The 12,222-nt window shown below is 40.1% G+C and overlaps 1 protein-coding gene across 1 annotated transcript; it reads left to right on the top strand.

The window, feature by feature from the left end:
• The first annotated feature begins 1,128 nt into the window (after positions 1-1,128).
• On the top strand, positions 1,129-11,982 carry LOC121883530 (myosin heavy chain, fast skeletal muscle-like). Its single transcript, XM_042391829.1, has 40 exons — positions 1,129-1,182; positions 1,266-1,488; positions 1,661-1,804; positions 1,895-2,051; positions 2,166-2,193; positions 2,273-2,384; positions 2,468-2,560; positions 2,641-2,704; positions 2,828-2,926; positions 3,017-3,120; positions 3,217-3,355; positions 3,464-3,582; positions 3,695-3,844; positions 3,924-4,094; positions 4,179-4,485; positions 4,681-4,754; positions 4,843-4,930; positions 5,020-5,137; positions 5,224-5,347; positions 5,446-5,582; positions 5,696-5,951; positions 6,225-6,467; positions 6,581-6,757; positions 6,877-7,022; positions 7,140-7,230; positions 7,333-7,722; positions 7,884-8,010; positions 8,093-8,211; positions 8,837-9,033; positions 9,159-9,342; positions 9,431-9,596; positions 9,775-9,899; positions 10,047-10,355; positions 10,435-10,638; positions 10,749-10,874; positions 10,963-11,133; positions 11,238-11,342; positions 11,424-11,519; positions 11,647-11,778; positions 11,934-11,982. Exons 2-40 carry the CDS (start codon positions 1,285-1,287, stop codon positions 11,949-11,951), a joined length of 5,814 nt encoding a protein of 1,937 aa, XP_042247763.1. The 5' UTR covers positions 1,129-1,182; positions 1,266-1,284; the 3' UTR covers positions 11,952-11,982.
• Positions 11,983-12,222: the final 240 nt, after the last annotated feature.

The following is a 12,222-nucleotide window of genomic DNA, read 5'->3' as shown; positions in this document are numbered from 1 at the left end:
AAATAATTTTATATTTATGCTTCCTTGAGCATACCCTTAAGTCCTATTAGGTTTACTGAAGTCTTACTTAAGTAGGTGTGCATGTCTAACAGTCCTTCTCCTACTCTACAATTTCTCTTTTTTCCTTTTAAGAGAATGTGTTCATAGTCAACATTTCTTATGAAAGCAAGCATGTTGAAAATAAATTAGAATTACTTTAGCTGTGAGGAAGGTATTTGCCTTCAGTATAATTTAAATTGAATTTCTTAGCAAAGTAGTCCATTCTACTATAAATTTCCATTTTCCTACTAAACAATGGTCAAATTTTACATTTTATTCAGTATTTTAACACCCATATTGTGTGTCACATTCACATTTGTGATGAAATCAAATCAATTGGTACAACATCATACTGCATTATGTAGTTTTCAAATTCTAGTTACAAATTAAAATGCTTACAAGCTGCATAAACATCACTGCCACAAAATAAGCAACAGGATGAGGCCATGACCAAACTGAGTGAGAGACTACAGCTGACCAAGCACTCCCACCCTCTATAAAAGAGGCAGCCCTGGACTTCTGCATGAACTGGTAGGCACCCAACACAGGTGAGTGTATCGACTGTGATCTTAGTTTGAATTCCTATTGATCAGTGGATAAAGTTAATGTGTTGCTAATTACTAATGCATATTATCCATGATTCTTTGTCAGAGTTATCTTTGTTTTAGATGATATTCAGGTGAAATTTCATGTCATATCAAAGTAGTCCTGAGCAGACAACATTATTCCAAAACAATGTACTTGAAATACTCTGAACCCATTTAAGTAGTTTTCTTTTCCAGAAATCGCACAATTAATTCATTTGTGTTGACATCCAGTACACATCCTGTCTCAACACATACTGTATACTAAGTGATCATTAAGAGCAGTACTATTTCTCTGATTGTGGGGGGCAGTTGAGGGGATGGGAGAGAATTGAACTTTCATGATTCAACTGAATACAGCTAGCACTTATTAGTTAAATCTGAATAAGTTTTACCACCTTCATGCTTGACTGCTCTAAAACTGACTTTTTGCCAGGAAGATTTAAAATGAGAAAACCAAACTGAAAAAAGTTATTGTACTCACGTTTAATCATCTTTTCTATAGCATCTTGACTCCACCAGATACTCTACCACTCATCATTTTTTGGAACCAGCTGAGGTAAAAGATGTCAAAATCTCCAACATCAGATGGATACAACACCATTACGACATCATGCTGATATTTTAACACTATCTTTTCAGTCTCCACTAAAGTGCCACCATGAGCACAGACGCGGAGATGGAGTGCTATGGCCCGGCGGCCATCTACCTCCGGAAGCCAGAGAAGGAGAGGATTGAAGCACAAACCGCTCCTTTTGATGCCAAAACCGCCTTCTTTGTGACTGATAAGGAGGAGATGTACCTCAAGGGTAAACTTGTGAAGAGAGAGGGTGGCAAAGCCACAGTTGACACAGACTGTGGTAAGGTAGGCAATTCATTATTTTACTTCTTTAACAACATTTTCCAATCTATTTCCATTGAAGGAGGATGCCATTCTTTCCATTAACATTTATTTAAAACTATAACTTAGTAAAACATTTAGTGGTTTTAAATTCACACTGACACATTTTTACTGTATTTTCACTATATCTCTTCAGACACTCACTGTGAAAGAAGATGAAATCTTTCCCAGGAACCCTCCAAAGTTTGATAAAATTGAGGACATGGCCATGATGACCCACCTCAACGAGCCCTGTGTGTTGTATAACCTCAAAGAGCGTTTTGCATCCTGGATGATCTACGTGAGTTTCCACTTTACTAATACGATGTGCATTTATATCTGCATATCTAAATGTTAACACTATGTTTATTTTCTATTTGTGCTATTACAGACCTACTCTGGGCTGTTTTGCGTTGTGGTGAATCCCTACAAGTGGCTTCCAGTGTATGATGCTGTAGTTGTGGGAGGATACAGAGGCAAGAAGAGGATTGAGGCACCACCTCACATCTTCTCCATCTCTGATAATGCCTATCAGTTCATGCACACAGGTAAGGTCAAAGTTAGCAATGTTAAATTGTGTAGAATTGAACTTAAACATAAGGAAGGAATTGAAGGAATTACAAAAACGGAATTCATGAGAAATTTCTATGTTTGTATTTCAGATCGTGAGAACCAGTCTATCCTGATTACGTAAGTATAACAGAACCATAATGCTAAATCATGTAATGATAATAAAGCAGAATCTTGACATGTGTCTCTTATACCCCAGTGGAGAATCCGGTGCAGGAAAGACTGTCAACACCAAGCGTGTCATCCAGTACTTTGCAACAATTGCAGCTATTGGAGCCAAGAAGTCTGAGCCAACACCTGGCAAGATGCAGGTAAATTGGTTGTTTAAGATAAAACTTAAGTTTAAGAGGAGAGTTAATTTGAATGTTTATGTAACTCAAATCCTCTCTTGCAGGGCTCCCTTGAGGACCAAATTGTGGCAGCCAACCCTCTGCTGGAGTCCTATGGTAATGCCAAGACTGTGAGGAATGACAACTCCTCTCGTTTTGTAAGTAATCCAGGGAACATGTCAAGGTATTTTGTTGCTAATTTACAAAAATTGATGTTATCAATGATCTGGTTCTCTAGGGTAAATTCATCAGAATCCATTTTGGCTCTTCTGGAAAGCTGGCTTCAGCTGATATTGAAACATGTAAGTTTCAACCATGGTATGACTCAAGACTCATCTGGGCTATAATCTGGGCTTTAATAAAGTAATAGTATTAAAATTTAATAGAGTAATCTCACAGTGTCTGGTTAAATTTGTTTTTCTTAGATCTGCTGGAGAAGTCCCGTGTAACCTTCCAGTTGTCTGCTGAGAGGAGCTACCACATCTTCTATCAGCTGATGACTGGCCACAAGCCTGAGCTCCTGGGTATGTTACTTTGCAAAATTGAAATTGAAACTGAAACAATACCAGAGACAACACTAAACAATAATATGTGTTTTTACTCTGCTCCTCTAGAGGCTCTTCTGATCACCACCAACCCCTATGACTACCCAATGGTCAGTCAGGGTGAAATCACTGTCAAAAGCATTGATGATGTGGAGGAGTTCATTGCAACAGATGTAAGAAAAGCATTTTATTTAAATAGATCTTGCATGCTCAAGACAACTGAGGAAAATGGTTCAAATACCAATAACTATGCTTCATGTACAATGTAGACTGCTATTGACATCTTGGGCTTCAATGCTGAGGAGAAGATGGGCATCTACAAGCTGACTGGTGCTGTGATGCATCATGGTAACATGCATTTCAAGCAGAAGCAGCGTGAGGAGCAGGCTGAACCTGAAGGCACTGAGGGTAATTATGATAGATATCTTTTAAGAAATCTACCATGGGTTAGTATGTAACATATTTTTCTAAACATGTTTCAGTTCACAGATAACTAAAGGTTTGTTTTTCTATCAGTGGCTGATAAAATCGCCTACCTCCTGGGCCTGAACTCAGCTGATATGCTGAAAGCTCTGTGTTACCCCAGAGTCAAGGTCGGAAACGAGATGGTGACCAAAGGTCAGACTGTGCCACAGGTAAGATAAAGAAAATTTAATGTTTGAAAAAAATATATAAAACGGCAATATTTGCATTTTGACACGAAAATATGATTCTGACAAAATCTCATTCTAAAATCTTTTTTTCTAGGTCCACAATGCTGTCAGTGCACTGTGCAAGTCTATCTATGAGAAAATGTTCTTGTGGATGGTCATCCGTATCAATGAGATGCTGGACACAAAGCAGCCAAGACAGTTCTTCATTGGAGTGTTGGATATCGCTGGATTTGAGATCTTTGATGTCAGTGATTTGAAGAACATTTGAGTTGTATCACATCAACAATGTTTTTCTATGACTGATTATATTACTATAATTGCAGTTCAACAGCTTGGAGCAACTCTGCATCAACTTCACCAATGAGAAACTGCAACAGTTCTTCAACCACCACATGTTTGTCCTGGAGCAAGAGGAGTACAAGAAAGAGGGCATTGTCTGGGAGTTCATTGACTTCGGTATGGACTTGGCTGCCTGCATTGAGCTTATTGAGAAGGTAAGTAGTCAATAAGGTCGAAGTGGCTTCTTGATTCATGTGCAAATGTTTTCTTCCATTATGTGATTTTTTTTTTTTCCTCAGCCAATGGGCATCTTCTCCATCCTTGAAGAGGAGTGCATGTTCCCCAAGGCCTCTGACACAACTTTCAAGAACAAGCTGCATGATCAGCATCTTGGCAAGACCAAGGCCTTTGAGAAGCCAAAACCTGTAAAGGGCAGGCCTGAGGCTCACTTCTCCCTGGTTCACTACGCTGGTACAGTGGACTACAATATCACTGGCTGGTTGGACAAGAACAAGGACCCCCTGAATGACTCAGTTGTCCAGCTCTACCAGAAGGCCTCAAACAAACTTCTGGCCTTCCTGTATGCAAAACACGGTGGAGGTGAAGGTAAGAAATTAGAAACTGTGTGTCTGTTACACTTGGTTCAGGCATAGTATAAAGCTGATAATTACTCTGTGGTAATATATACATGCATTTGACTTGATTAAAAAATACCATTTCCACAGAGAAGAAAACTTAGGAGAAATTCTACAAAGTTATTTATTTAGTGCCATTAATTAAATTTAATGTTTGTGAAAACAGAGGCCGCTGCTAGTGGCAAAAAGGCTGGAAAGAAGAAGGGTGGTTCCTTCCAGACTGTGTCTGCTCTTTTCAGGGTATGAATTGTTTCATATTTTTGGATACCAATTAAAAACCTCATCTTGAAATATTGTTGACCATTTATCTTGTGTTGTTGATCCACAGGAGAACTTGGGCAAGCTGATGACCAACTTGAGGAGCACTCACCCTCATTTTGTCCGTTGCCTGATTCCTAATGAATCAAAGACCCCAGGTTAGAAGCACATAGCTGAGCTTTTCACACTAAATGTGACACAGTGATTAAAAGAAATATTTGAAACAATATGAATTTGCAACTTTCAGGTCTTATGGAGAACTTCTTGGTCATCCATCAGCTGAGGTGTAACGGTGTGCTGGAAGGCATCAGAATCTGCAGAAAGGGCTTCCCCAGCAGAATCCTCTACGGTGACTTCAAGCAGAGGTGATGCAATTTTTAATATGAGCAAGTCAAGTTAAATTTCAGCTGAGTTAAAAAATTGTATGTAACAACATAATTTTCTCTTGTAGATACAAAGTATTGAATGCCAGCGTCATCCCTGAGGGACAGTTCATTGACAACAAGAAAGCTGCAGAGAAGCTGCTAGGCTCCATTGATGTGGATCACACTCAGTATAAGTTTGGGCACACTAAGGTTAATTTCTATGAACAATTTCAATACATATGCCATGTACATATGTCCTTTTGTATCAGTTTGTGCTGATGACTGAGTTCCTTCAAACAACCACACAGGTGTTCTTCAAAGCTGGTCTGCTGGGTACACTGGAGGAGATGAGAGATGAGAAACTGGCTAGTCTGGTGACCATGACTCAGGCTCTCTGCAGAGGATTCCTCATGAGGACAGAGTTTGTTAAGATGATGGAGAGGAGGTATGATTGTCATACAGTAAACTGAGCTGTTCTGTCCAATGAAGTAGATTACAGCTGTTTTTGTGAAGTCACGTTGCAGTAAAAATGACACTTTATTCATATTCATTTTCCAGAGATGCTATCTTCACTATTCAGTACAATGTCCGTTCATTCATGAATGTCAAAAACTGGCCATGGATGAATCTGTACTTCAAGATCAAGCCTCTTCTGAAGAGTGCTGAGACTGAGAAGGAGCTGATGAAGATGAAGGAGAACTATGAGAAGATGACAACAGATCTGGCTGCTGCCCTGGCCAAGAAGAAGGAGCTGGAGGAGAAGATGGTTTCCCTGCTGCAGGAAAAGAATGACCTGCAACTGCAAGTGGCTTCTGTAAGTAGGATACAAAAGCAAGTGTGACTCTGTCACATCCATACTACACTAATTGAATTCTGTCGCTAACATTTTCATCTATTTGAAATTTAAAGACGCCACATACTCTTCTGGTCATCTCATCTTCTATGTGTCTGTCCAAACATGTAGATTGATGAATGTTAATGAATATATTAAAAATATTTTTTTTTTTTCATTAAGCCTGAAAATATTTATGTACATTCAGAGAATAGCTAACTTATTAACTTACTCTATGTTCAAAATATACTGTAGGAAGTTGAGAACCTCTCAGATGCTGAGGAAAGGTGTGAAGGTCTGATTAAGAGCAAGATCCAACTCGAGGCCAAACTCAAAGAGACAACTGAGAGACTGGAAGATGAAGAGGAAATCAATGCTGAGCTGACTGGCAAGAAGAGGAAGCTGGAGGACGAATGCTCTGAGCTGAAGAAAGATATTGATGACTTGGAGCTCACCTTGGCTAAAGTGGAGAAGGAGAAACATGCAACTGAAAACAAGGTTGGAATAATTTTAAACCTACATTTATATAAAAAAAAAAACTGTATATAAGGTTAGCTTTAAAACTTATATATAAAGTGATGGAAATTATGCACCTTGCCTGACACTTTTAGGTGAAAAACCTGACAGAGGAGATGGCATCTCAAGATGAGTCTATTGCCAAGTTAACCAAGGAGAAGAAAGCCCTCCAAGAGGCTCACCAGCAAACACTGGATGATCTCCAGGCAGAGGAGGACAAAGTCAACACTCTGACCAAGTCCAAGACAAAGCTGGAACAGCAAGTGGACGATGTGAGAAAACATTACTTTTCATAACATGTTTGTATTGTTAGCTTGTGTGTTAGAATTGACATTCCATGATAAAAATTCAAAACATTATTTATGTCAACATTATAATATCATCTCAAAAGCTTGAGGGATCACTGGAGCAAGAGAAGAAGCTCCGTATGGACCTTGAGAGAGCCAAGAGGAAGCTTGAGGGAGATCTGAAACTGGCCCAGGAATCCATAATGGATCTGGAGAATGACAAGCAGCAATCTGAGGAGAAAATCAAGAAGCAAGTTTTCTTTTTCATCTTTAACCCTTACATTGAACTGTTGCCATAATGTAACACAATGATCCTGAGTCAAAACTAAAACTATAACAGCAATAACTGTTTTTTTTCCTCTTCCAGGAAGGAGTTTGAGACCAGCCAGCTGCTCAGCAAGATTGAGGATGAACAGTCTCTTGGTGCTCAGCTTCAGAAGAAGATCAAGGAACTTCAGGTTAGTATTTGACATGAATATTATACTCAGTGACTGAAAAACATCTTGTTACAGTATGTTCCAGTTGACAAGCCTTCTTGATATTACTATCATCAAACTTAGGCTCGTATTGAGGAGCTGGAAGAAGAAATCGAGGCTGAGCGGGCTGCTCGGGCTAAGGTGGAGAAGCAGAGGGCTGACCTCTCCAGGGAACTTGAGGAGATCAGTGAGAGGCTTGAGGAAGCTGGTGGAGCAACAGCCGCTCAGATTGAGATGAACAAGAAGCGTGAGGCTGAGTTCCAGAAGCTGCGCCGTGACCTTGAAGAGTCAACCCTGCAGCATGAAGCTACCGCAGCAGCTCTCCGCAAGAAGCAGGCCGACAGTGTTGCAGAGCTGGGAGAGCAGATCGACAACCTCCAGCGTGTCAAACAGAAGCTTGAGAAGGAGAAGAGCGAGTACAAGATGGAGATTGATGACCTCTCCAGCAACATGGAGGCTGTTGCTAAATCCAAAGTGAGTGTTTTGTTTGTAACTGAAATATTTGCTTTTCATTATGCTTAGAAATATGACCTATAATGGATAAATATGGCAGTAGCTTTCAACTTAGATAAATGCTCAACATTTGCTTTGTTCATGTAAATGTTTTTAAATACATCATGTTTTGTTTTTGTTAGGGAAACTTGGAAAAAATGTGCAGAACTCTTGAGGACCAGCTGAGTGAGCTTAAGTCCAAAAATGATGAGAATGTGCGCCAGCTGAATGACCTAAGTGCACAGAGGGCAAGACTGCAGACAGAGAATGGTGAGTCACTTGTGATAAAAAGTAGTAATAAAACCAGTAATGATTATTTTGATGAATAACACATTTACTTTTTATCATTCAGGTGAGTCTTCCCGCCAGCTTGAGGAGAAAGACGCTCTTGTTTCCCAGCTGACCAGGGGCAAGCAGGCTTACACTCAGCAGATTGAGGAGTTGAAGAGACACATTGAAGAGGAAGTGAAGGTATAACAAGTTTATTATTAGCTTTTAACAAGGGATGAGTTGAGTCCTCCTTTTCAAATGTAGTCAGTCACCTGTTTCTCCACCTTCACCTAGAACCTACTACTAACCCATCAGGTCTGCTGGCTGTTATGCATTAAAAAAAAAAAAGTTTGTGCAACATGTCATCCGACCATGTTAGAAGGCAAAAAGGAGCTTGAGAGAGAAATTCAAACATCACTTAATTTTCTACCACCATACCTGGCCAATCACTGTGCAAAGTTGCTGTGAATGTTGGGTTGCCTGTTTAGGAATGTTATTACCATATTACCATTTAATTGATAAGGAGATTTGTGGGAATTTGACCTATTCCTCTTCCTGCAGCGTTGCTGCTACATCTCAGTCTTGTCTTTTATGACTTAAGTACCTCCCACTAACACACCTGTTTCTCCTTCCTCACCAATTACTGTATTCTAAGTCTCACATACTACACTAAATAGCAAATCTGACAGATGTAAAAGTAAATTATCCAAAACTAAATGACTCAATCAACATGTTCCACCATAACAAATTATGTATCTAAACAAGATTTAGATAATATTTGTATACTTAATAGATCAATTAAAATGCCTCTTGCCATGTTCATCAGGCCAAGAATGCCCTGGCCCATGCTGTTCAGTCAGCACGCCATGACTGTGACCTGCTCAGAGAGCAGTTTGAGGAGGAGCAAGAGGCTAAAGCTGAGCTGCAGCGTGGAATGTCCAAGGCTAACAGCGAAGTGGCTCAGTGGAGAACCAAATATGAGACTGACGCTATCCAGCGCACTGAGGAGCTGGAGGAGGCCAAGTAAGTCACTACCTTTTCAGAGTTTAAATTAGTTTTCAATTCAATTGCTTGCTTTTCCAGATAACATTTCCCATATGTTGCTATCACTATGCAATGAAGTGTAAACAAATACTTTTTCACAACAGGAAAAAGCTTGCCCAGCGTCTGCAGGATGCTGAGGAGTCCATTGAGGCTGTGAACTCAAAGTGTGCCTCTTTGGAGAAGACCAAGCAGAGGCTACAGGGTGAGGTGGAAGACCTCATGATTGATGTAGAGAGAGCTAATGGTCTGGCTGCCAACCTTGACAAGAAGCAGAGGAACTTTGATAAGGTAACAGGAAATCAAAACCACACTGATACGAGTGAAACACAAATATTTCTTAGTAATTAATCATTGTTATTCATCTCTATCATTCTAGGTCCTTGCAGAATGGAAACAGAAATATGAGGAGGGCCAGGCAGAGCTGGAAGGAGCCCAGAAGGAGGCTCGCTCTCTCAGCACGGAACTGTTCAAGATGAAGAACTCTTATGAGGAGGCTCTGGATCAGCTGGAGACCATGAAGAGAGAGAACAAGAACCTGCAGCGTATGTCAATCCCATCAGATTTAATATAACTTTTATAGTGATTGTAAGGGTTCTTTCTTGACCTCTATAGGTGTAGGTCATAAGGTTTTGTGGTGTTAAAACCTAATTTTCTAGTTATAATGTATACAGCATAGTCTAAGTTTCTCTAAACTGGATTTTGCCTTTTGGTGTTCTACAGAGGAGATCTCAGACCTGACTGAACAGATTGGTGAGACCGGAAAGAGCATCCATGAGCTGGAGAAAGCCAAGAAGACTGTGGAGACTGAGAAGACTGAAATTCAGTCAGCACTGGAGGAAGCAGAGGTAAAAATCTAAATTACAATATTAGACCACTTATGTGATAAAAATATAAAAGCATTTATGTAATGGCACGCATTCACTTGATTTTTTCTTTAATTATCATGAGAAAGACTGGTAACCTTTAGGTACATGTTCAACTTTTTCCTTTAGGGCACACTGGAGCATGAGGAAGCCAAGATTCTCCGTGTTCAGCTTGAGCTTAACCAGATCAAAGGTGAGGTTGACAGGAAGCTTGCAGAAAAGGACGAGGAGATGGAGCAGATCAAGAGGAACAGCCAGAGGGTGATTGACTCCATGCAGAGCACTCTCGATGCTGAGGTCAGGAGCAGGAATGATGCCCTGAGAGTCAAGAAGAAGATGGAGGGAGACCTGAATGAGATGGAGATTCAGCTGAGCCATGCCAACAGGCAGGCTGCTGAGTCCCAGAAACAACTGAGGAATGTCCAGGGACAGCTCAAGGTGAGCTTTGTCTAATCACCGAATAAACAAATGTTGAAGAGTTAAGAAAGTTAACTCTTTTTTCTCCACGTGTTGTCAGGATGCCCAACTGCACCTTGATGATGCTGTCAGAGGACAGGAAGACATGAAGGAACAGGCTGCCATGGTGGATCGCAGAAATGGCCTGATGGTGGCTGAGATCGAGGAGCTGAGAGCCGCTCTGGAGCAGACAGAGAGAGGACGCAAAGTGGCTGAACAGGAGTTGGTTGATGCTAGTGAGCGTGTCGGACTGCTTCACTCTCAGGTTTATGTTCAGTAATTCACAAGAAAATGTCTTTATACAGAATAAGTATACATACCAGCTTTGTTATACATAACAAATATCAAATTAAATGTGACTTTTTTAATATCCAGAACACCAGTCTTCTGAACACCAAGAAGAAGCTGGAGTCTGACCTTGTGCAGGTTCAGAGTGAAGTGGACGACACTGTTCAGGAAGCAAGAAATGCTGAGGAGAAAGCCAAAAAGGCTATCACTGATGTGAGTTTATGTTTATGAGTCTTCTTTTTTATAAAATTCAATTTCACTTCACCAAATACATGTTCATCCTTGATGCCCATCATTTCAGGCTGCCATGATGGCTGAGGAGCTGAAGAAGGAGCAGGACACCAGTGCTCACCTGGAAAGGATGAAGAAGAACCTGGAGGTCACAGTCAAGGACCTGCAGCACCGTCTGGATGAGGCTGAGAACCTCGCCATGAAGGGTGGCAAGAAGCAGCTCCAGAAACTGGAGTCAAGGGTATGCTTATAATATATTCACTTTAGGATGTTATAAATTAAATCTCTCTCACTACTAAAATCCCATAACAAGGTTTTGACAAACTGTATAACATCACATTACAGGTCCGTGAACTGGAAACCGAAGTTGATGCCGAGCAGAGACGTGGAGCTGATGCTGTTAAGGGAGTCCGCAAATATGAGAGGAGAGTGAAGGAGCTGACTTACCAGGTAATTTCTGATTTAACTAAAAACTATCCTGATTTTATCTATATTCTATACTCCATCAATAACACTCCTTTTTTTGTATAGACTGAGGAGGACAAGAAGAATGTGCATAGACTTCAGGATCTGGTTGATAAGCTGCAGCTCAAAGTGAAGGCTTACAAGAGACAGGCTGAGGAGGCTGTGAGTCAAATGTTTTGTAATTTTTCATATAGGAATGTAGCACAAATCAATAACTACAGAAAGAAACCATACTAATATGATGTCATATTAAAAAATACAACATACTTCAACTCCCAACCCTTAACAGGAGGAGCAGGCCAACACTCACTTGTCTAGATTCAGGAAGGTCCAGCATGAGCTGGAGGAAGCTCAGGAGCGCGCTGACATCGCTGAGTCCCAGGTCAACAAGCTGAGAGCCAAGAGCCGTGATCATGGAAAGGTAACCATGTGATATTTTACAAAAATTATTCTGTGGGCACCTTAGTTCAACGGGGTTATTGAAGTTTATTATAAGCTAAATATATTTTATACCATTTATTATTTACTTTTTATCAAAAGAATACATGCTGATTTTTTTTCTTGTTTTCTTTCTAGTCTGATGCTGCTGAATAAGAGACATCCTTTGGGCGCCTTTCAACAGAGATCATAAAATATGATCTAGCTGTTGAATTGTCTTCTTACAATGTATTCATTCAATAAACTTTTTTTTCTCATAATTTTATATTTATTCTGTATTATTTACTCTCTAGTTTCTCTTTAAGTCACACTTGAGCACACAGTGTTCAACACAGTAGCTGCATCAGTTAACTTGGCTAGAATTTGTGTTGCGGTACATCACTTATCTAGTTGGCTGGATGATGATGTTTTTCAGCTCAATATTAAC

The sequence above is a fragment of the Thunnus maccoyii genome, chromosome 18 (assembly GCF_910596095.1).
Source record: "Thunnus maccoyii chromosome 18, fThuMac1.1, whole genome shotgun sequence".
NCBI classification, from domain to species: Eukaryota; Metazoa; Chordata; class Actinopteri; order Scombriformes; family Scombridae; genus Thunnus; species Thunnus maccoyii.
Note: the sequence above shows the minus strand (reverse complement) of the source record. Positions and strands in the feature narration are given on the sequence as shown.

What these genes read in the sequence shown, in the direction of transcription:
- LOC121883530 (XM_042391829.1), top strand. Translation starts at nt 1,285, where the DNA reads ATGAGCACAGACGCGGAGATGGAGTGCTATGGCCCGGCGGCCATCTAC. An exon ending in CAGCACTGGAGGAAGCAGAG is followed by an intron (nt 9,900 to 10,046) that starts GTAAAAATCTAA and finishes TTTTTCCTTTAG; the next exon opens with GGCACACTGGAGCATGAGGA. An exon ending in ATGTCCAGGGACAGCTCAAG is followed by an intron (nt 10,356 to 10,434) that starts GTGAGCTTTGTC and finishes ACGTGTTGTCAG; the next exon opens with GATGCCCAACTGCACCTTGA.